A 23,161-nucleotide genomic window follows, 5' to 3' on the forward strand; every position below is an offset into this window, starting at 1 on the left:
GTAATAAGTTATAATAAACATGATATATTTAATGTAGTTTTTTATATGTATATATTGGAATTGTTTTCTTTTTTATTAGTCAAATGGTGAATTTTTTGCATTGAAATTTCAGTCATGATGTGCACCAACTAGTGTATGTTCTGGAGGACAATTAAGTGGCTATTCTATTCTATTCTATTCTATTCTATTCTATTCTATTCTATTCTATTCTAGTCTAGTCTAGTCTAGTCTAGTCTATTCATATGTTATGTCTCTGGTGTCCAGCAGGCGGTGCTGTTTACATTCTGCAGCTGGGACTGAGGCTCGTCTGATCTGCGGCTGCGCACAAAGAAATGCGACACCCAAACCCGGATGTAACCAACGCCTAACCTGTTGGAGGAAGAACGGTGAGTAAAGTGACAAAAAAACTGTGTTAAACTACTAGTTATGCTTAGTTAACTGTGTGGGAATCATTTAACAGAGGGTCAGTAATAAATTAAAGCTTTTTCTGCGGTGAGGCTGAGTTTGTTGGCTTAAAATCCGCGTTGTGTTAAAGTTTAATTCAGTGCTGCTAACATCCCATCAGTATGTAATGAAGCTGCCGCTCACATGTTCGGCTATTTTACGTTTATTAAACCGAACAGAAGCGGGTTTATTTAGTTGGAAAGTTAACTGAGAACTACCATTTCCTCACTCCATCAGTCTGAGTTAACCCTCTGAATAGCTGCTCTATAAAGGCTCAGGATAAATTACAGCTTTTATGTTGGTCCTAACTTCATATTTTAGGTGTTTGTGGTTAAAGTTACAGCAGGTTTTAGATCAGTTTATACGTTAAAACGGTCAGAAAGAGCCTCTGAATGACGCTCAACTTCTCCTTTAGAAGCTCCGGTATGAAGACAATGCGGAAGTGATTTTCTGTCATTAATATTTTTCTGTTCGCACATGTACAAACAAGCCTTACGGAGACGAAATGTTTCTTATTTCTGCCTCACCTAGACCCTGAACCACCATAAAAATAAACTGATGCTGTAGCGCTTTAAAGCTGCACAAACATCAAGTTTAGAGTTTAAGCTTCACTTTTTATCGGAGTATCTAAACAGCTGTCAGGTCTGAGCTGATCTGTTCTTTGGTTTGTCTGAAGCCTTTGATGCAGGGGTGTCAAACATGTGGCCCGTGGGCCAAAACCGGCCCTCCACAGGGTCCAATCTGGTCCACTTTGTAAAGTTTGAAAATGACATAGAAGACATTAACTGCTAATTGTAAATTTGTGAAGCTCTAAATATATAATATTTTCTAGAGTACAATTGTTTTGATCATGAAGTAAGATATTACATTGTTCTTTGTCATTTTGTGTCTCATTTTTGTAACATTTTGTCTTGTTTTTTTGTCTGACTTTTGTCATTTGTCTCATATTTGTCATTTTATTTCTTGTTTTTGTCGTTTTGTGTTTCCTTTTTGTCTCGCTTGTGTTTTTTGTCTTATTTATGTCATTTTGTGTTTTGCTGTATTCGTTGTTTTTGCATCGTTTTTGTCGTTTTGATGTCTTGTTTGTGGCATTTTTTGTATCACATTTGTCGCTTGTCATTTTTTTGTCACTTTGCAACTTTTTTGTATAATTTTTTGTCTCTTTTTTTGTTTTGTTTCATGTTGTTTGTCTCATTTTTGTAACATTTTGTATGTTTTTGTGGGTTTTTTTTGTCTGACTTTTGTCATTTTGTGTTTCCTTTTTGTCTCGCTTGTGTTTTCTGTCCTATTTTTGTCATTTTGTGGTTTGCTTTTTTTTGTCATTTGGGTTTTTTTGTCTTGCTTGTGTTTGTGTAATTTTCTGTCGAGTTTTTGTTGTTCGTCTCATGTTTTGTCATTTTGTGTCTCATTTTTGTACTATTTTGTCTTGATTTTGTAGTTTTTTTGTCCTACTTTTGTCATTTTAATCATTAAGTGAAATACTATATCGTTCAGTTCCAGATACCTGTGACTAAATGTTGTGTTCTTTTGTAAATCCACTGTGATCTGTACGTTTTAATGTGTAAATGATGAACTGAGGCTGGATTAATTCAGCGCTCGATTTAGACGGTCGCCAGGCCGCCGGGAATCATGGGAGGTTGATGACATCATACAGAGTGGCTGCCTCCATGAAGAAAACATGATAGGCGGTTCAGCTCGATTTATACGGTCGCCAGGTCGCCATTTGCGACGAAAAACGTCGCAAATGGCGACCGTCTAAATCGAGCGCTGTTAATTAGAAGATTTGAAGGTGTAAAATTGAAACTTGTCTTTTTAGCATTTTATATAATCTGAACAAATAAAGGATTAATCACAGCGATAATCTGCAGATAATCATTTGAAAACAGTGTTTGTCTGTAAATGAAGTCCAGGCGTTATTGAGCCTCTCAGTGCTTCTGACTGTGTGTTTTTTTGTCCTGTTTCCTGCTTTGTGCGTCTCCAGATGCAAACTATAAAGTGTGTGGTGGTGGGAGACGGAGCTGTGGGTAAAACCTGCCTGCTGATCTCCTACACGACCAACAAGTTCCCCTCAGAATACGTCCCGACGGTGAGGAGCTGTGATGAGAATCTGTCGGTTCAAAGCTCTCTGGTGGTTTTAAACGTTGCCGCGTGTTTTTCAGGTGTTTGATAACTATGCGGTGACAGTGATGATCGGAGGAGAGCCGTACACGCTCGGCCTGTTCGACACGGCAGGTAAAACTCTTCAAACGTCTCTTTTCCTCCGTGTTCGAGTCACTGAGTCGCTAACAGAAAACCTCGGTCGTGTTTTCAGGTCAGGAGGATTACGACAGGCTGCGACCGCTCAGTTACCCTCAAACAGACGTCTTCCTCGTTTGTTTCTCCGTCGTCTCTCCATCTTCATTTGAAAACGTTAAGGAAAAGGTCAGTTTCTACGTATTTTATTCACTGGTGGGGAACTAAGGTCAGAACTTTTGTCCTTATTTTTGAAAGAAAGGATTTTTTTTTCAGTGAAGATCACATTAAATGAATGATAAATCCAGTGTAGAGATTGTTAATGTGGTAAATGACTATTCTAGCTGGAAACAGCTGATGTTTAATGGAACATCTCCATAGGGGTACAGAGGAACATTTCCAGCAACCATCACTCCTGTGTTCTAATGCTACATTGTGTTAGCTAATGGTGTTGAAAGACTCATTGATGGTTAGAAAACCCTTGTGCAGTTATGTTAGCACATGGATAAAAGTGGGAGTTTTTATGGCTCTAAGTGAGTCAGAGTTGCTCCATTTTAGTTAAAGTTGCTCTAAACGAGGCATTCTGTCTGCTCAGTGGGTTCCAGAGATCTCCCACCACTGTCCCAGCACTCCTTTCCTGCTGGTGGGAACTCAGATGGACCTGAGAGACGACAGCAACACGGTGGAGAAGCTGGCCAAGAACAAGCAGAGACCTCTGCAGCCGGAGAGCGGAGACAAGCTGGCCCGAGAGCTGAAGGCGGTGAAATACGTCGAGTGTTCTGCTCTCACACAGGTACGCGGACGCTTTTACCGACATTTAAAACGCTTCAGGTCAAGATCTCAAAGTCCTGCAGCTCCGTGGAACCAGAACAACATGAAGGAGGAGAGAACACAGAAATAAGAAACCAGAAATTTATTTTACAGTAATTTGGGGGTAAAAATGTTGTATTTTGCTTCATCTACTCCAGACCAAAAGATTTATGTCTACAAAAAGTAGAGTAAAAAAATGAGAAGTATGTCCATATTAAAAAGTATATTAGTAGTTTGTTGAACCATTTAAACTCTACTTGGATCAGACGATCTGCGGATAGTTTAATTGTTCTACCACTTGTCAAAGCTGCTCAGTTATCAACTTTCTTTCCATTTCTGTGACCAAATACTTCACATTAAAGTGTTTAGTTTTGCATTATTGTGACCTGCAGCTGCATGTGGTTCAGAAAATATCAGTTTATTATATTCTACACTGAAATATTCAACACTGATTTAAATAATAAAGGTTACATATTTTTATTTTCTTTTTAAATCTGTTTGAACAACAATATCTGAGGAACTATTGAAGGTAAAAACCTGAAATCTTCTTTCTTATTTCTCATCACGATTCAGAATCTGTAATATTAAATGAATTCAACCATTAAAGCATGAATTTGAATAAATATAAAAACGTTCAGTTTGTTCCTCCAGCCTAGAAAATGGGTGTGAAAATCCAAAATGTGTCCATAGTTTCTGAATTATATCAATACATTGGTGTGTTTTAACTCCAAAACTCGATTTGGATCAGACTTTTTTTCCAGTATTTTAGTTTTTGTGGTTCAACTTGTTCAGTCAGATCAAATTAAATCTCATTTAGTGACCCAGTATTTCATATTAAAGTATTCTACGTGTTTATTTGTGTGTTATTATGACCTGCAGCTAAACGTAGTTCAGAAAATCTCACTAGTTCACTTCAGTTTTTTATATGAACGAGCTCAAAGAAGGAACTTTTTTCCTAATTCAACTCGGCCATAATCAGAGATGAATGATCCAATATTCCAGATTCTGAATTAATGAAAGGATGAGAAATAACAGAAAATGTCAGGCTTTTATTTTTAATAGTTCCTCAGATATTGCTGTTCAAACAGATTTAATGAGAGAATAAACCTGACAGCAGTCAATCGAGGGTTTTTTTATTTTCTCAGAAAATGTTTCATGTATTAATCTGAAATTTAACACATATTTTTATAGAAATGCATATTTTTTTTTACTAATTTAATGACCCTGTTGTGATTATTTTGACAGATGTAGGCTGTCATCTGTAGGCCAAGACATATTGTGACATATTTTTACGTTTTATCGAAAAATTACTGACTGACTGATCCAAAATTATAGATTTTGAATCAGTGACATGATGAGAAAAAACAGAGAAAATGTCGGGTTTTTATCTTCAACAGTTCCTCAGATGTTGTTGTTCAAACAGACCTAATGAGAGAAAAAAACCTCTCGGGGAGCTTTATAAATATCCGTAGTTTGAGATTAAAGATTTTCATAAAACATGTTTGTTAATCAGCAGCTTCTTCTTCTTGTGTTCGTTCTCCAGCGAGGACTGAAGAACGTGTTCGACGAGGCCATCCTGGCAGCTCTGGAGCCTCCCGAGATCAAACCCAAGAAGAAGTGCGTTCTGCTATAGAAGCGCCGTCGGCCTCGGGTGGTTCTGATCCGTTTGCAGAGAAAAGGACAAGCCGAAAGGGGAGGTTCACTGAGATGTTCTGATGGTGCCTTCAGGCTGCGTAAATACAGTCGGTGTGTTCTGAAGCTTTTAGCCTGCAGTGTTCTGTTTAAGTTCTGGTGGGGCCGGACCCCCCTGCCTGTCACGGTTCTTCCATTTTTTGATAAGAATCTTCCTCTGTAAAGCCTCCTGCTGTGTTTTTATCGTTCATGTCGGTGGTTCTTTGGACCTTCAGATCGGTAATGAAGCTCAAGAGATTAAAACCAAACGGCCGCTTTCTGCGCTGAGCTGGATCAGAACTTCTCTTTTGCTCTTTTATGTGTATATTGTAAGAATTCTGTCGCGCTGTTTTGGGAAATATTAGCATTTTTTTAAGGTTTTTGAAACTTGAGATTTTTTAAATTTTTATTGCTGGACTTCCAACTCTCAGTGACGGATGATAGAACAGATCAAGGTGTAATATTTTAACAGAGACGATGAACTTTTCTAGTAAATTTCTGGGTGTTTGTAATCACAGGATGTTTTTAATAAAATGGTTTAACTGAAAAGGAACGAGGACTGTTGATTTGTGTGTTTGAGGGGAAAAAACTCTGGGAGAATTTTGCAGATCTCAACTATTAGATAAATCCCAACTATTCTGATAATAATCAATTAATTTTTTAATCAAAAACAGTCTAAATTCTGTGGTTTCGGCTTCTTCAATGTAAATATTTTCTGGTTTCTTTCTTCTGTGACAGTAAACTGAAGATCTTTGGATTAAACAAGAAATTTGACGAAATTCTGATCCACATTTTTCAAATATTTTCTGGTATTTTACACTCAAACAGCTGATTGGTTAATGCAGAAAATAATCCACTCTGCTCTGCATCTCATCCTCATGTTTTATGTCAACAAGCTGTCAGCGGTCTAGTCGCATCATCGGTGTTTTTACAGACAGGATGGTGAGTTTTGGTCTTTTCTTATTAAAGCTGTTGTGAATCCAAACAGCAGATCAGTAATGTTTAAAATCAGACCCACAGAACCCCTTCAATAGACCTGAAAAGCACTCAGAGAGCACAGTCCTCCTCCAAGGCTGCTCATTCCCTCATATCCTCCCAAGCACCGACGGGAAAAAAGTAGGGCTGGACCCGAATATTTGTTCGCTACGGCGGTATCCGGATATTAATTTTGGTATCCGAATATTCACCCCCCCATCGGACGTTACCGGGCAGAACGAATATTTGGCGTTACTGTCTTCCCTCTGCCTTCGGCCCACATTGGCTCATATCAGCTCATCTCATCGTGTGATCACATAGACATATACACATATGTCTATGTGATCACCCCTTCCTCCCCCCTGACGATAATAGGGTATTCGGAGCTTGTCTCTTCCCTTCGCCTTTGGCCCACTTCGGCTCATCTCAGCTCCTCCATTCCTGTTTCTTACCACCACCTGAATGGCCGGGTTGCTGCCGACTCTGACGTCACGCTTCACTTCGTTGCATAAACACAAGACAAGATGCTGAAGACCGGTGTTTTGGAATTCTTCAGTATAACTGAAGACAAAACGAAGGCAAAATTTGGACCCGGGAGACCAGAAGAACGGATCCGAATATTCGGGCCGTCCCCACCCCTACCCCCACCCCCCATCAGACGTAACGAATATTCGGATATTTGTCTTTCATGAGGCCCGAATATTCGGAGGCCAGAAACCACTATTCGGGCCAGCCCTAGAAAAAAGTATCTTTTAATTCAACTTTTTTTGTGATTTCCTGCCTTTTTGGAGCTAAAACATCAACTCATAATTTAGAATTTTACAAAAATATTTTTATTTTACAACATGCCCACTGTAGTAAACAACAGAAGGATTTTTCACGGCTCTTTGAAATTACGAAAACAAGAAGCTTTAAGAAACTAAATTAAATGGCAAAAGCGTAAAATTTAAAAGGTTATGTGAAACAGTTGGTTTCATGTATGTTGTCGTGATTTCTGCCACAATTGTTTTTTTTTTTTTAAGATTTCATGTGTCAGAAATGATACAGCGACTGAGCAGCCTTGGAGGAGGACTGCGCTCTCTGAGTGCTTTTCTTCTTGTCATGGTTACAGTGACATCATCGCTATCTTGCAATGATACAGAAATCTTTATCAAATCCGTGGATCCAGACTATAAGCCGCATCACTGCCAAAATCTAATCAGTTGGTCCTTAAATAATTTCTGACCTTCCCTGAAAATTTCATCCAAATCCGTTAGTCTGTTTTTGAGTAATGTTGTTCACAGACGGACAAACCAGCGTTGATTGTCACATAACTAAAAAAAATATTAGACAGTAAGACACTGACAGGACCAGGTTTGATGGAACTACTGAGTTTATTAAGGTTTGGACCTACAAGCTGCTCAGAACCACAGTTTGATGACGTCAGTAAAGTTATTCACCAAATAAATAAACCAGAATCAACACAGAGCTAGTTTAGGATCAAAGCTGCTGCAGGTTGTTAGTTCTGGTTAAGTTCAGCTTCAAACCTTCTGTCAGTTCAGTGAGTCAATAACTGATGTCTGATCCGGTTCTGAATCTGAGTCGGGTTAGAGACGGGTCGTGTTTGTTCTCTGAGTTCTGCAGCTTCTACAGCAGAACATTTCAAACCAAACTCCAGATTAAAGTAAAACTGTAGAAATCATTTGGTGTCTGATCCGGGTTCTGTTCCGTCAGCCTGCTGCTCGGTTCTGGTTCTGGTTCTGCTTGGTGCATCTCACACTCTGCAGGTGTGAATGGTGACCGTGTTCTTGCACTGCTGGCAGCGGACCGAGCAGCACCAGGAGAACTTGCAGGAGCAGCGCTGCACCACCTCGGCCCGACCCGCCCGGTATCCGGGTCCACAGCACACCAGCTCACAGCCGTCCGGAGCGAGTCGGGACGTTCCTGCAGAATCCAGAGGAACAAACATGTCAGCACCGGTTCAGAATCAGACCATCTGAGCAGCTGCTGGACTCACCGTTACACCTCCGACCCGCCGTCCCAGGAATCCCGTTATCCGGGTCCAGGTGGCAGAAGTCCGGGGACGGAGCCAGGTACAGCAAGTCTCTGGCAGCCGGAGGTTTCACCTGTGGGTCCCGAGGAAGCAGCGCCGTTCTGGACCCAATTCGGGTCAGACGGACCTGAGGAGACGTTAGATCAGAGGTGTCAAACATGCGGCCCGCAGGCCAAAACCGGTCCTCCAGAAGGTCCAATCCGGCCCAAATTTGTAAAGAGTAAATATTCCAGAGAAGACATTAAGGAGGATTTTAAATTAGTTAAACTATAAATTTAAAATAATTTGTAGAACATAAGTTGTTTTGATCAGAAAATGAAATACTAGATTGTTCTTTTGTCATTTTGTGTCTCGTTTTTGTAATATTTTGTCTAATTTTTTCATTTTGTTGTCTTTTTTATCTGACTTTAGTCGTTCATCTCCCGTTTTTTGTTGTTTTGTTTCTCGTTTTGTTGTTTTGTTTCCTTTTTGACTCACTTGTATTTTTTGTCTTATTTTTGTCTCATTTTTGTTTTGCTTTGTTCGTTGTTTTGTGTATCATTTGTGTCATTTTGCATTTTTTTGTCTCGCTTGTGTTGTCTATTTTTTGTTATTTTATGTCTCGCTTCTCTCATATTTTGTCTAATTTTTGTTGTTTGTCCGTTTTTTGTCGCTTTGTAACTTTTTTTGTCTAATTTTGTCTTTTTTGTTTTGTTTCGTGACATTTGTATCATTTTTTTTGCCATTTTGTGTCTTGTTTTTTTGTTTTGTTCCAGATACCTGTGGCTAAATGCTTTGTGTCTTTGTAGACACTCCGTTAACTGTAGGTTTTAATGTGTAAATGATAAACTGAGGCTTAATGTTGTTGAAATTGAATTCATTATTTTTAAGAGTTGTTCAAGTTGTTCATTATGGAGTCACAGGAGTGCCACATCAAAATATAAATAAATAAATGTGGAAATATAAAGAGAAATAATTAAAATAAATAAATAAATGTGGAACTATAAAGAGAAATAATTAAATAAATAAAAAGGAAAATTTTGTCTTTGCTTTTACCTTTTCTTTTTTTTTCCTTTTCTTTATTTATTTATTTATATTTTGATGTGGCACTCCTGTGACTCCATAGTTCATAATGTTTGGTAAAAATATCATTCCTTAAATGTGAACCTTTTCAGAACTCTACTTTTTTGGACTTGTGGTTATTCATAGGTTATTATGCTGTGATTTTACTGGTCACTTGAGATCAAATTGGGCTGAATGTGGAACCTGAACTAAAATGAGTGTGACTCCCCTGAGTTAGAGGCAGGATTTAGACTGTGGTGTTTCTGGTGAAGGTTCTGCTTCAGAACTGAAGAAGCCTCTCGGATCACAACATCTTCAAGAATCTAAAAAGAAAACCTGCTGGCTTAGAATCTACAGACTTTTTGGTTCTGCTCCAGACAGAAATCCAGTTCTGGTACCTCTGTGGCTCCATCGAAGCGTTCCTTCAGCACGACGCCGACTCGCCTGAACGGAGGCATCACCTTCCAGCAGGTTCTGAGCTCACAGGATCCGGAGACGCCGTGACATTTACACTCCACCTGCATGTTGTGGAGGATGGCCTGGAGACGAGAGGACCAGAACCATCAGAGTGGGTCACAGAACACAGCTGAGAGTGTTAGTGAATGTGTCCGACCTTTCGTCCGGCCTCGTTGTTGTGCAGGTTCATCAGCGGCCGTCCAGCTGACAGCCCTTTGGCCCGCTCCGGTTCGTCCACAAAGGTCTGGGAGAAGGCGACGCCGTAGGACAGATTATCACTGCAGCCGGACCACTGGAACCCTGCAGAGACGCAGCAGAACACTGAGGAAGTGGTTCTGCAGAGGGAGATCCTCCAAGGTCTGGTTCTGGTTCTGGTTCTCACCCTCGGGGCTCACCCCTCGGACCTTCCTGTCGCAGCCACACCTCTCCAGCTCTCCGCGGGTGCAGGCCCGGGTCACGGCCACCGCTACCGCCGCCGAGGACAGAGCGTGGACGAAGGCCGCCTCACGAGTTCCTGAAACCAGCAGACACAGCTGAGATTGGAACCGGGCTCAATCTGATCAGGAGGTTCTGCTGCAGCGTTACCTTGATTCATCACTCGACCGAACACGTTGATCCCTCGAGGCGTCGTGGAACAGTTCCAGCGGCGGTTCCTGAACTGGTGCTGGCACTGGACAGACATGAGGAAGGAAGGAAGGAAGGAAAGAAAGAATTATATGTGTCAGACCGGAGATAAGCGCCCAGAATATAAACTATTACTAATACTAATACTACTACAAGTACTACTGCTACTTTTTTAGACACCTAACCCCTAATTGCTTCTGATAGGTCGTGGTTAGCGCCTTGCATGGCAGCGTCTGCCATCAGTGTGTGAATGGGTGAATGTGATGTATCATGTAAAGCGCTTTGGGTACCTTGCAGGTATAGTAAAAGCGCTATATAAATACAGAGCATTTACCATTTACTACTGCTACTAGATAAACACGCAGAATAGAAACAGAACAAACTGTTAGAACAGCCACTACTACTTCTTCTTCTTCTTCTCCTTCTTCTTCTTTTCCTTTCAGCTTTTCTCTTCAGGGGTCGCCACAGCAAATCAATTGCCTCCATCTAACCCTGTCTGCTGCATCCTCTTCTCTCACACCAACTACCTTCATGTCCTCTTTAACCACATCCATAAACCTCCTCTTTGGTCTTCCTCTAGGCCTCCTGCCTGGCAGTGGGAAACTCAGCATCCTTCTACCAATATCTTCACTCTCTCTCCTCTGGACATGTCTGAACCATCTCAGTCTGTCCTCTCTGACTTTATCTCCAAACCCTCTAACATGTGCTGTCCCTCTGATGTACTCAGTCCTGATCCTATCCATCCTGGTCACTCCCAAAGAGAACCTCAGCATCTTCAGTTCTGCTACCTCCAGCTCTGCCTCCTGTCTTTTCCTCAGGGACACTGTCTCCAGACCAAACAACATGGCTGGTCTCACCACAGTTTTGTAAAACTTTCCTTTCGTTTTAGCTGAAACTCTTCTATCACACATCACACCTGACACTTTTCTCCAGCCGTTCCAGCCTGCCTGTACACGCTTCTTCACCTCTTTTCCACACTCTCCATTGCTCTGGACTGTTGACCCTAAGTACTTAAAATCCTCCACCTTCTTGATCTCTTCTCCCTGTAACCTCACTCTTCCACTTGGGTCCCTCTCATTCACACACAGATACTCCGTCTTGCTGCGGCTAACCTTCATTCCTCTCCTTTCCAGGGCAAACCTCCACGCCTCCAGCTTCTCCTCCACCTGTTCCCTGCTCTCACTACAGATCACAATGTCATCTGCAAACATCATAATCCATGGAGACTCCTGTCTAACCTCGTCTGTCATCCTGTCCATCACCATAGCAAACAAGAAGGGGCTCAGAGCTGATCCCTGATGTAGTCCCACCTCCACCTTGAACTCCTCTGTCACACTCGCAAAACTCTGACTAGACTCTGCTACAGTCTGTACATGTTGTAGAAACCAAGAAAAATGATTTAACTTGATGTAAAAACAGTAGTTAATATGTCCTTTTAGGGCATCGGTGTAAAGTTTCTTATCATATTCTGAGCTGCTGAAATCAGACTTCTGCTCTGACTGACAGGTTTCCCATGATGCTCTCTGCTCTGACTGACAGGTTTCCCATGATGCTCTCTGCTCTGACAGGTTTCCCATGATGCTCTCTGCTCTGACTGACAGGTTTCCCATGATGCTCTCTGCTCTGACAGGTTTCCCACGATGCTCTCTGCTCCTACCTCCTCGATGACCATCTCGGCCGCCTTCCGTACGGACTCCATCACCTCCCCTCGAGCCCTGCACACCCCCACCTGCCCCGCGGTCAGACCCCGGAGCCGTGCGCAGGGGGCAGAACCGGACACGGGCCTGGACCGGGGAAACCTCGCCAGGGAGCTGCAACAGAACCAGAACCATCAGGTCAGAACCACCGGGTCAGAACCATCAGGTCAGAACCACAGAGAGGATGAAGAGGCGACAAGTGTCAGATTTCAGTGACGTGGAGTCGGGTTGGAAAAGGTCAGCAGCAGCAGCAGACAAAGAGCGGAGATTTAGAGACGTGTCAGCGTCTGTAAAAGTTACAGCCGGACAAACAAACTCCTCCCAGAACTCACAGCCAGTTGGTTGCCATGGAGCAGTGGGTTGCCCATAGCAACAGGAGGAGGAGTGGTGCCGAGAGATTGACGGCGGAGACAGTTGGCATCAGACTGTCTGTCCGTCCGTCCGTCCGTCAGGCTGATCTGTGGACAGCAGGAGGAGGTCCGTCCGTCTGCAGGTCTGCTGTGGTTCTGTTCAGTCTGGGGATGATCCCCACATATCTGTTAGAACATAGAACCGTGGAGAACCGGTCACATATCTGTTACAACATAGAACAATGGAGAACCTATTCCCACACATCTGTTAGAAAACAGAACCATGGAGAACCAATCCCAATATATCTTTTACAACACAGAACCATGGAGAACCGATCACATATCTGTTCGAACACAGAACCATGGAGAACTGATCACATATCTACTAGAACACACAACACAGAACCAAGAGAACTGATCCAAACATATCTGTTAGATACAGAACACAGAACCACGCAGAACCAATCATGTCTGTTACAACACGCAGAACCATGGAGAACTGATCACATATCTACTAGAACACACAACACAGAACCAAGAGAACTGATCCAAACATATCTGTTAGATACAGAACACAGAACCACGTAGAACCAATCATGTCTGTTACAACACGCAGAACCATGGAGAACTGATCACATATCTACTAGAACACACAACACAGAGCCATGGAGGACTGATCCAAACATCTGTCAAAACAACGTACAGAACTGTGGAGAACCCATCCAGCTTTACAAATTTAGAGAACATTTAGAGAGAGCACGTAGTTTATCCTTCAACCAGAACCATAATAGTTCTACAGAAAGATCTCTGGTTCTGCAACCACCACCTGAAGAACCTCTTTGATTAACGCAGTTTTTCGTTTTGTGGTTCTTTAAAGGTTCTACATGTTTGTTCCTGTTCTTTGGTTTGGCGTCAAGTAGCAGCTGAACGTTCTTTTATTCTGGATGAATCATTTAGTCGATAAACATCAGAAAATGCAGAAATGTTCTTTAGTTTCACAGATTTCAAACTGGGATCTTAGAACATGTTGTTCTGTCTGAGCAATAGTCTAGAACCTAAAATATTACCTGTTCTAATGGAAGAAACCGTGAAATGCTTAAAAATTACTTCTCAAGTTTTGCTATCAAGGTAGAACCATATGGATGGTTCCTTACAGAACGTATTTTTGCTAAACTGCCATTTAAGGTGTCTAAGGAACCATTTGAATGTGGTTCTTTCAGGCATCATTGGGGTTCTCTAAATAACCTGTTGCAGAAAATGTTCTTTGTGAAGTTAGAATGGTTCTTCTATGACATCCCTGTGAAGAAGGGTTTCAGAGGAACATCGGTTCTTACCAGTTCATGCTTCTCTGTCAGCTGCTGGTTCTTCGTTCTCTCACTGAGTGGATCAGACGTTCAAAATGTTAATCAGAGAACTTGTTCATCAGGTTGTTCTCGTGTTCTGTCAGCAGGAACATACTTACGGCTCGGTTCTACAAACTGCAAGAAAAACTCCTTCACGCACAAAAATGAGTCCATGCGGGATAACAGGTTCTACCACAAACGAGCCAGAAGTTCAGATCCAACAGAACCAACAGGAACCGGTTCTAGAGACGGCAGCATCATGAGGCAGTTCTGCTGTGAGAAACAAACCAGAGGAGAATAACGGGAGCAGAGAGGGAGGGACGGTTATAAAGGAGGCAGGGGGAGGAGACAGGGGGAGGATGGAGAAAGAAAGGGGAGGTGGAAGGAGAGGAAGGAGGAGGAGGAAAGAGGAGATGGAAGGAGGAGGCAGGGGATGCAGGAAGAGGAAGGAGCAGATGGAAGGAGGGGCAGGAAGGGGGAGGAAGGAGGAGGTGGAAGGAGGAAGAAAGAGGAGGTGGAAGGAGGAAGAAAGGGGAGGTAGAAGGAGGAGGCAGAGGATGCAGGAAGAGGAAGGAGGAGATGGAAGGAGCGGGAAGGAGGAAGGGGAGAAATGAGACAGGAGGAGAAAGGAGGCAGGGGAAGGAAGGAGGAAATGGATGGAGGAGGCAGGGGAGGATTAAGGAGGAGAAAGGAGGAGGAGGGAGAGGAATAAAGAGGGAGGAAAGGTGAGGAAGAAGGGGGAGGAAAGAGGAAGTGGAAGGATGAAGAGGAAGGAGTAGGAGGCAGAGGGAGGAAGAGGAATATGAGGTGGAAGGAAGAGACAGGTGAAGATTAAGGAGGAGGCTGGGGGAGGAAACAGGAAGTGGAAGGAAAGGGAGGCAGAAGGAGGAAGCAGGAAAAGGAGGGAGGAAGAGGAAGGAAGTAGGAGGAAGGGGAAGAAGGAGAAGGAAGGGGGAGAAGGGAGGCAGTGTGATGCTGATGGAGCAACTTTAGGTTCTGTATTAACAGTTTTACTTCTGTTGTGTTTGTGAGGCGACACCAGAACCTGGACTTGGTTCTGATCCAGATGTTCTAATTCTGACCCAGGTGTTCTGGATCTCCTGCAGCTTTCATAGAACCTCCAGCGTAGATGAATCAGTGAGGCTTCTTCTGGTTCCTCCTCTATTCTCACTAATGTTTAATTTTCCCAAACCTTGTGCTGGTTTTACGAGTGGCCCTCCTCCGGCCCGGTTCCCCCCCACTGCCCTCCTCCGGCCCGGTTCCCCCCGCTGCCCTCGGTTCTCTCTCCGTCCTCCTCATTGTCTTGAAGAACTGGTGACATTTAGACAAGGGGAGGAAAACACAGCGCCGACAAATATTGGAACTGAGGCCAATAAATCAGGAGATGGAGGAGGAGGCTCCAGTCCAGCAGGAGAACCACAGACTGGACCGAGAGTCTGGACCAGAACCTGGACCAGAGTCTGGACCTAGAGTCTGGCTCTGCTTCATGGTTCTGATGTTTAATATTTTACTGTGAACAGGTTCTGATTAGTTCCTCTTTGTTCTTCTGCTCTGATTCACACTTCAGTGACATTTCTTCCACGTTTGCTACTTAGTTGTTTCATCTCAACCTGAGTATTTATGCTCTTTAAAGGTTCTGTATCAAGAACCGTGACTGGACATTATTCCACATTTTATATGTTTTGTGTAGATTCTGGTTCTGACTGTGTTCTGGTTCTGTTCTCTGAGTCTCTAATGACCCGTATGGGGTCGAGGTTATGCTACTGATTTTATGAATTTGTGTGTTTGGACCTCAGTGACGCAGGTTCTGGTGGAACCTGTTCTGACCGGATTCAGTCTCCGTCCAGAACCTGCTGTCGTCCACCTGAACCCAGTGACACCGGTTCTGTTCTCCTGTTTGAGTTGTCATGCCGTCTTCCTCCTTTGTGTCCAGTTCCTCAGAGTGACGTCTTCCGCCGTCTCCCACGGCGACGCCATGGTGACGAGCAGCACTGTCATGTCCGGCGCCTCAGCTCGTCCTCGTAAATAATCGTCTTTATCTGCGGCCGCAGCGCTGCGACTGTCGCCAGGCTGCAGCCGCTTGTTAAAGCTTCAGCCTGACATGTTTTAGTGGGAGAGACTTGATGTGGACGCTTCTGGTTCTGGTTCTGGTGGACGTCATCGACAGGTTCCCATCAGAACCTCATTAGGAGCCGGAGAGTTTCCACCTTCAGCTCGGAGGCCTCGTGCCATCAGAGCCATGCGAAGCAGAAACATGACGCCGTGCACGAGGCTCAGCCAACAAAGAGCTGCACTGCTGTGCACGAATGTGTGCATGAATATTATGGGATGGCAGCGCTGGTGTTGTCAGGCAGGGAAGGAGGGGGGAGGGGGCAGAGGGCCGACCCAGGAGTGTTATGGAGATATGGAGGAGGGGGGCAGTGCACGTGAGCTCCGTGCACGCTCCTACATGCATGTGTGAGGGCAGTGAAGCAACAGTAAGAGACAGCAGAGAGAACGCCATCTGCATGTAGAGAACAGGAACACTGCAGCCGGTCTGTCCGGACAGAACCACAGGGTTCCTCATCAGGAACCACAGGACTGCTCCATGTTCTAAAACACTGTTCTACCCCGAGAACACAGAGAACCACAGCTTGTATACAGTAGAGGGCTCCTTATCAGGAACCATGGTTCTGCTCCATGTTCTCAAACACTGTTCAGCCCTGAGAACACAAAAAAACACCGCTTTAACATAGCAGAGGGTTCCTCAACAGGAACCACGGAACTGTTCCATGTCCCATGTCCCAAACACTGTTCTACACTGAGAACACACAGAACCCCAGCTTATATACCTACATCATCTGATTTCACTGTTTTCAGCTTCCATCAGGATTTTTCTGGCCTTTAGGTTCCATCTCAGACCATCAGGGTTCCTCTGTTCCACTGTCCTAATCTGTTATTGTTGACTATCAATATTTAAAACGGTTTCTGTCAAATTTTAAATTCATATTTTAAATAAATACTCTCATAACTGCATTTACCAAATACTAATGAGATGTTCTTTAAAACTCTTGTTCCAGTTGCAGCAGCTTTGTTCTCTCATTAAATCTGAGTCTGTTTGAACAAGAACATCTGAGGAACCATTAAAGATAAAAACCTGAACATTTCTGTTATTTCTCATCCTTTATCTGGAATCTGTAATGCCGGTCAGGAGATCAACAATCTCTGATTATGAGGTGAAATTAATAAAACATCCATCTTTGACCTCATTACCAGAAGACCCGGATAATGCAGAAGAACTCAGAATGCAGAACGCGGAACATGGAACATTACAAACTTGAAACACAGAACATAGCAATCAGAACATAGAACAGATCATAATGATGCAAGAGACAGGCTACTGCTGACAAGGTGCAGCCGCAGAACTCAGAACATAGAACACAGAACACAGCACTAAGTTTGCAGAACATAGAACAAGGAGCACAGCATATTGAACACAGAACTTAGAATACAGAACACAGAACTTAGAACATAGCCCACTGAGCACAGAACACGGACCACAGAACGCACACCATAGAACATGGAACACAGAAGACAGACCATAGAACATGGAACACAGAACATAGAACAGAATTTGGAATATAGAACATGGAACAGAACATAAAACAAAGAACACAAACCATAAAACATGGAACATAGAACTCAGAACATAGAACATGGAACACAGAGGTGCTGCTATGTGATCTCAGTGTGTCTTGGAGTCTGATGGATCATAGAACATGATCGTGGAACATCTAACCGACTGCTGGATAGAATTTAGGTTGAAGAGCTGATTGTTGGCAGCTGAAGTGTGTGTGTGTGTGTGTGTGTGTGTGTGTGTGTGTGTGTGTGTGTGTGTGTGTGTGTGTGTGTTCTTGTACTTGCTACATGGTGAGTACCATTTTCTGCATTTAACTATCAATGTGAGGACATTTTTACAAAGTGAGGACATTTTGGCCGGTCCTCACTTTGAAACAACCATGTTTGAGGGTGAAGACTTGTTTTTAGAGAACAGGTATGAATTGAGGTTTGGTTAGGGTTAGGGTAAGGATTAAGTTTAGGCAATCAGTTGTGATGGTTAAGGTTAGGGTAAGGCTCTAGGAAATGCATTACGCCTATGGATGTCCTCACTAAGATAGAAGTACAAACATGTGTGTGTGTGTGTGTGTGTGTGTGTGTGTGTGTGCCCATGTTTTTGCTATATTGTGGGGATCAAATGTCCCCACAACTGTAGGAAACCCGAAAACTATGTCACTTGTGGGGACCTCATTTGGGTCCCCACCAGTTTAAACAGTGTTTTCTTGGCCATGTTGCTGTTACTGAAAAAAGTGCAAAAACGTTTCTTTAAGTTTAGCCGTTGTTTTGGTTAGGGTTAGGGTTAGGGGTTAGATATGAATGGGAGTCAATGGTAGATCCCAACAAGGATAGGAAAACACAGTGTGTGTGTGTGTGTGTGTGTGTGTGTGTGTTTAACATTAGTGTAATCGTCAGATGTGATCATTATCTGACCTTCAGTCTTTCGGTTCTTTTCAGGCCTGTTGTTCTCGTTCAGGATTGAAGTGTTTTTTATTTTAATAACCAAACAGAACCTGCTGAGCTGAAAGCATCATTTTATTGATCTTTGTTCTCTGAAGGTTTCATGGAAGCGCAGGCCGCACACTGCAGCTTCTACAAAAAAAAACACTTCATCACGTGTTTACTGTGGAGCTGCAGCAGATCAGTTCTTCACTGAGCGGAAAACAGAACCTTCGACATTCTTTCGATTCTGCAGAACCAGCTGTTAAAGGCCCACAATGAACCTGAGCGGAACCGAGCTTCTGCTGTTTATCTCCAACTCTGGAACTTGTAGGTGTGTTGCTGATGTCCACAGGTGACCAGGTGACTAGCTGAGACAGGTGATCATGTGACCAGGTGAGACAAGATTCATTCTGTTTGAACCAGGAAGAAGCTGCTGAATCCAGAACCAGATGAAGGTCAGAGAACACTGATTTTACCGAAAGGAACCGAACCTCCAGAACCTCCAGAGTGAGTTTCCTCAGGTTCCACTGCTGTGGACCAGCTGATGACCTGGTTCTGGTTCAGTCCGGTTCTAACAAACAAAGTTCAATAAAGTTCAACGAGATAAATCAGCTGACAGTTGGAAGAATCAGTTTTTCCTGAGATCAAAGCCATTTCACTGATTACTGATTACTGATTTCATGAATGTTTTTTTCCTGCAGCAGTTTTGAAGAGATGAATTCAACCGTAAAACTGTTGATGACGTTTTTTTATTTTGTGTTTTTCAGCGCATTTATTTAATGTTGAAACCAGAAACGAGACACATTTTTCCAATTAATTACAATCAGACGTTCTCAGCAGCTGATCAGATTTATCACGATTAACTGTTTCCGATCAACTGTAGGTTCTGAAAATGTTCTGGGAAGTTTTCTTCAGAGACGAGCTGATCTGAAACCTGGGCTCAGATTAAAGTCGAGTTCAGTTTAAAACCTAAAACAGGCAACTGAGTCCAAACTATGAAGATTAAGTTGAAGCGACATCATTATTTTTATTAGATTACATTTAGTTTGGATTTAATTAAGCATCCGATCAGCTGATTACTGTTGGTGTGTCCAGACTCAGCTGATTTTAGAACCCAGTAGAACCCTGTAGAACCACGTGGAACCCACTAGTACAACACAGAACCCGACCCCGGTCCAGTCCAGTTGCGGCTCTGAACCTCAGCTAAGGTGTTCTGACTCCTGTGTCGTCATGGTGACCAGCAGGTGCAGCTCTGAGACTATTATGGTCTGTCGGCTCTCCCCGGAGACCTTCCCAGCTTCTTCCTGTCTTTTTAGGAGTTGCATATTATGGGATGTGTGCTGCTCGCTGCTGGAGTATTATGGTCTGTCGGGGAGAGCAAGGGAGGGGGCGTCGCCATGACAACGGGGTTGCTAAGGGGGCTGGGACCGCTCGTGGAAAGGGGAAGGCGCGTGCGTGCCGCATGTGCAGTGGTGTGAGTGCGTGCTTGCGCGCGCGCGCGCGTGTCGGAGGGGGTGGGGGCAGCTGAGTATTATGGTCTGTCCGTTGCGAGGTAACTATGCAGAGTCCTGAGTGTGGGAGGGGGATTATTATGGGATGTCTGCCCCCTTTGTGTGTTTGTGGATGTTGGCTGAGCGCTGCTGAGGGACGCGGAGCCTTTCAGCACCTTACCGATCAGCTGGGATCGATCAGGGATCAATCAGGGATCGATCGCTGGCCGCTGCAGCCCCCGCACCGACCCGGAGCACCGAGCGGCACCGAGCAGCACCGAGCCGGACCCGGTAAGTTTGAGCTGAGAAGCTTCAACTTTTCTCTCATTGATCCGGATCAAAGCTGCAGTAAGTTGTATGAGCAGGTTCATCCTCTGGGGACCTGGTTCTGGCTCTGACTCTGGGTCTGGTTCTGGATCCCTGTTGTTTGTGCCCAGATCCCCCCCCTCCTCCCACCACCACTACCACCGGACACCCCCGGTCCGTCCACGGTCCCACGTCATTCTCCCTCCGCCTCCCGCCACCAGCAGCTTCAGGAGGATTAATACCGGAGCGGAGCCAGAACCGAACCGGAACATGTCGTGCAGCGACGATGAGCGGGAAGAGTTCGGAGCGGAGGAGCAGTCGGTCCTGCCCGGTAAGCTGCCCTGAAGGAGCCCGTCTCTCCGGTACCGAGCCGCCGGCTAGCGTTAGCCTGCTAGCCGCGGCTCGTGTCCTCCATGACGGATTAGTTTAAGAACTTGGACAGTTTGGTTCCGGTTCTGCTGCTTCCGTTCTCTCCGTTCACGTGTCTGTCAAAGTTTCAACTCGCAAACAAAACACAAAACACAACCTGCCGTGTGTCTGTTTGTCTGTCTGTGTATGTGTGTACGTGCGCGCGTGTGTGTATGTATGTCTGTCCGTGCATGCGCGCGCCCGCGTGTGTGTGTGTGTGTGTGTGTCAGGAGCTCTCAGTCCAGCCTGCAGCAGAGCTCTGGTAGCAGGTCCAGAGTTTTGGTACCAAGTCCAGACATCTGGTACCGGGTTCAGAGCTCCGGTCCGGTCCTCCCTCTCTCCCACTAACTAAATGTCTCCTGCAGATGAGGAGGATCCAGATGATCCGGTTTCGGAGGTGGACGAGCTGCCGAAGTCCAAGAAGAAGAAGAAAGCTAAGAAGAGCAGCAGAGAGAACCGCAGCAGCAAGAGGCAGAGACCTGCCAGAGAGGTTAGTAGAACCAGAACCTAACTATTACCAGAAACTAAACTTATTATAACCAAAACTTCTCAGAGAGGTTAGTTTAAATTGACCCAAAAAGTATCCATAAACTAACCATCACCTGTCAGAGGGGTTAGTAGAACCAGAACCACAGCCTAACTATAACCAGAAGCTAACCAAAAACTAACCACAACCATAACCCATCAGCGAGGTTAGTTTAACCAGAAACTGACCTCAACCCGCCAAAGAGGTTAGTTTAACCAAAAACAAACCATTAACTAACCATAACCCACCATTGACCGAAAGCTTAACTATAACAATGATCTAAGCATAAACAAGCATCACCTGTTAAAGAGGTCAGCTTAGCCCAACCATAAACTGTCCATCACCAAATCATATTCTAACCATAACCTGACCATAACTTAGCTATAATGTGTCCATAATGTCACTCTCACCCATCTAAGAGGTGGGTCAAACCTGACCATAACAAAACCATTACCCAACCATAAATTATCCATGTGTCAGTCATTACCCTAACCCAACCCATCCAAGAGATGAGTTTACCCTAACCATTACCCAACCATATATTAACCATAACTCAACCATAACCATAACCCAACCCTAATGTAACCATAAGCCTAACCCCTCCAAGAGATGAGTTTACCCTAACCAGTATTTACCCATGACCCAACCACAGAGGAGCACATGTTGTGTTTATGTCCTTAACACTGATTCCTGATGCAGGATTCCTATTAAGATCAGAGACTATTGATTAAATTAAACTATCATCAACTAATCTGTGGATCATTTTCTGGATCAGTAATCAGCTGTTTGGCTCTAAAATGTCAGTAAATGTTAAAAATGTGTGTCAGAGTTCTCTCAAATGTCTTGTTTAGTCCAAAGATCTTCAGTTTACTGTCACTGAGGAAAGAAACCAGAAAATATTCACATGGAAGAGAGCTTAGACTGATTAATTGATTGAATATCAGAATAATTTATTTCAGTGAAGCGAGAATATCGTTACTGTTTTTGCCTGAGTGATCTTACAGAGGAGAAGAGACGTTTCTGTAGCTGACCAGCAGATTGACTGACTGGCTGAAATTATCGATGAGTCATGTTTGACCAGAGCAGCTTGGCTTCACAGGAAGTGATGTCACTGTAGCCCCTTCTTCCTGTGATGACTGAAACCACCTAGTAACCAGAGTCCTCCATGTTTCAGGAGCTCCCGGTCAGCTCCCCGGAGCCCCTGCTGGGGGGGGAAGTGGCCGAGCGCGAGGCCGAGGAGGGAGGCCTTCGGTCGGACAGCGAAGGCAGCGACTACGCCCCCGGCAGGAAGAAGAAGAAACGCTCCAGCTCTGCCAAAGACAAGAAGAAGGGAGCAGCAGAGAAAGGAGGATCCAGCAGCTCCAAGAGCAAACGGAAAGAGCCGGAACCAGAAGACGATGAGGACGAAGACGACGACTGTCAGGTAACACTGAGCCGGAGGAAGCGGGTCGGTTCTGGAGGAGAAACTAGGAAACGAAGTTCTGCGTGTTCCTTATTTCTCTGTATCGTTATTTTACTACAAAATTAGCAGTAAAATACATTAAATATTCCTCAACCTGTCTGTCTGCAGTTGCTCTGTGGTGTCAGTGAGCCCCGCCCACAGCTCTATCTGATTGGTTGCACATCACAGTAACAGCCAATCACTGACAGCCATTGTTTACACAGAGAGACCGAGAAGCACATTATCAAACTGTAGCAGCTCCAATTAGAGCTGTGTTTGTTTCTGGTGATGATGCTAGGCTAATGCTAGCACCAGAAGGTTAGCTGCTCTTCTTAGCTTTCTTCTTCTTGGACTTCTGGTTGAAAAACAACCTGCAGAAACTGAACAAGAAGCACAGACGTCAACACAAATCAGGACATTGACTGCTTTTACAGTGGCTAATGCTAAGCTAACATCTAGCAGCTAAGTTAGGAGGCAGGAAGTAACCTAGTTAAGAGGTATCCTGGTATCACATGCTGTTGATGTATAATATTTAATGTATTATGAGCTCCAAATATCGATCTTTATTGATATTGATCGCTGCTGTAAGTTGTTTCCGGTTGTTGTTTCAGCCTAAAAGCTCCACCCAGCTGCTGGAGGCCTGGGGCATGAAGGACATCGACCACGTCTTTACTCAGGAAGACTACAGCTCTCTGACCAACTACAAGGCTTTCAGCCAGTTTGTCAGGTCAGCAGACTGACGTTAACGTTGCTTTGCTACTAAAGACAAGCGCTAATGT

At 44.1% G+C, this 23,161-nt stretch overlaps 3 protein-coding genes across 4 annotated transcripts in view; 2 read left to right on the top strand and 1 right to left on the bottom strand.

Annotated features, from left to right (window-relative positions):
- The first annotated feature begins 16 nt into the window (after positions 1-16).
- On the top strand, positions 17-5,706 carry cdc42l (cell division cycle 42, like). Its single transcript, XM_022215533.2, has 6 exons — positions 17-386; positions 2,426-2,530; positions 2,604-2,676; positions 2,756-2,865; positions 3,272-3,469; positions 5,030-5,706. Exons 2-6 carry the CDS (start codon positions 2,426-2,428, stop codon positions 5,117-5,119), a joined length of 576 nt encoding a protein of 191 aa, XP_022071225.1. The 5' UTR covers positions 17-386; the 3' UTR covers positions 5,120-5,706.
- A 1,780-nt stretch (positions 5,707-7,486) lies between these two features.
- Positions 7,487-16,037, bottom strand: wnt4b (wingless-type MMTV integration site family, member 4b). Of its 2 annotated transcripts, XM_051956456.1 has the most exons (10): positions 13,795-16,037; positions 13,667-13,709; positions 12,315-12,518; positions 11,943-12,096; positions 10,247-10,331; positions 10,044-10,175; positions 9,819-9,961; positions 9,604-9,744; positions 8,129-8,291; positions 7,487-8,055 (listed from the first exon to the last, which is right to left on the bottom strand). In XM_051956456.1, exons 3-10 carry the CDS (start codon positions 12,401-12,403, stop codon positions 7,886-7,888), a joined length of 1,077 nt encoding a protein of 358 aa, XP_051812416.1. In that variant the 5' UTR covers positions 12,404-12,518; positions 13,667-13,709; positions 13,795-16,037; the 3' UTR covers positions 7,487-7,885. The 2 variants fall into 2 exon arrangements, with proteins under 2 accessions (XP_051812416.1, XP_022071240.2); XM_022215548.2 differs by having other exon boundaries at positions 13,667-16,037.
- A 3,669-nt stretch (positions 16,038-19,706) lies between these two features.
- The window catches only part of chd4b (chromodomain helicase DNA binding protein 4b), a 38,179-nt gene continuing 34,724 nt past the window's right edge, over positions 19,707-23,161 (top strand). The window contains exons 1-5 of the mRNA XM_051956453.1: positions 19,707-19,992; positions 20,139-20,338; positions 20,781-20,905; positions 22,116-22,364; positions 22,994-23,109. Coding sequence (XP_051812413.1) covers positions 20,278-20,338; positions 20,781-20,905; positions 22,116-22,364; positions 22,994-23,109 — 551 coding nt within the window. The 5' untranslated portion in view covers positions 19,707-19,992; positions 20,139-20,277. The remainder of the gene's footprint in view (positions 19,993-20,138; positions 20,339-20,780; positions 20,906-22,115; positions 22,365-22,993; positions 23,110-23,161) is intronic.

The sequence above is a fragment of the Acanthochromis polyacanthus genome, chromosome 12 (genome assembly GCF_021347895.1).
Source record: "Acanthochromis polyacanthus isolate Apoly-LR-REF ecotype Palm Island chromosome 12, KAUST_Apoly_ChrSc, whole genome shotgun sequence".
In the NCBI taxonomy this organism is placed as follows: domain Eukaryota; kingdom Metazoa; phylum Chordata; class Actinopteri; family Pomacentridae; genus Acanthochromis; species Acanthochromis polyacanthus.

Bases quoted from the DNA above. Each gene is read 5' to 3' on its own strand.
- wnt4b (XM_051956456.1), bottom strand. From the start codon at position 12,403: ATGCCAACTGTCTCCGCCGTCAATCTCTCGGCACCACTCCTCCTCCTG. The intron at 10,176-10,246 runs GTAACGCTGCAG...TGCTGGTTTCAG, and splicing joins CGGTCGAGTGATGAATCAAG to GAACTCGTGAGGCGGCCTTC. The intron at 8,292-9,603 runs GTACCAGAACTG...ACGTCTCCTCAG, and splicing joins GCTTCGATGGAGCCACAGAG to GTCCGTCTGACCCGAATTGG.
- cdc42l (XM_022215533.2), top strand. From the start codon at position 2,426: ATGCAAACTATAAAGTGTGTGGTGGTGGGAGACGGAGCTGTGGGTAAA. The intron at 2,531-2,603 runs GTGAGGAGCTGT...CGTGTTTTTCAG, and splicing joins CCTCAGAATACGTCCCGACG to GTGTTTGATAACTATGCGGT. The intron at 2,866-3,271 runs GTCAGTTTCTAC...CTGTCTGCTCAG, and splicing joins TTGAAAACGTTAAGGAAAAG to TGGGTTCCAGAGATCTCCCA.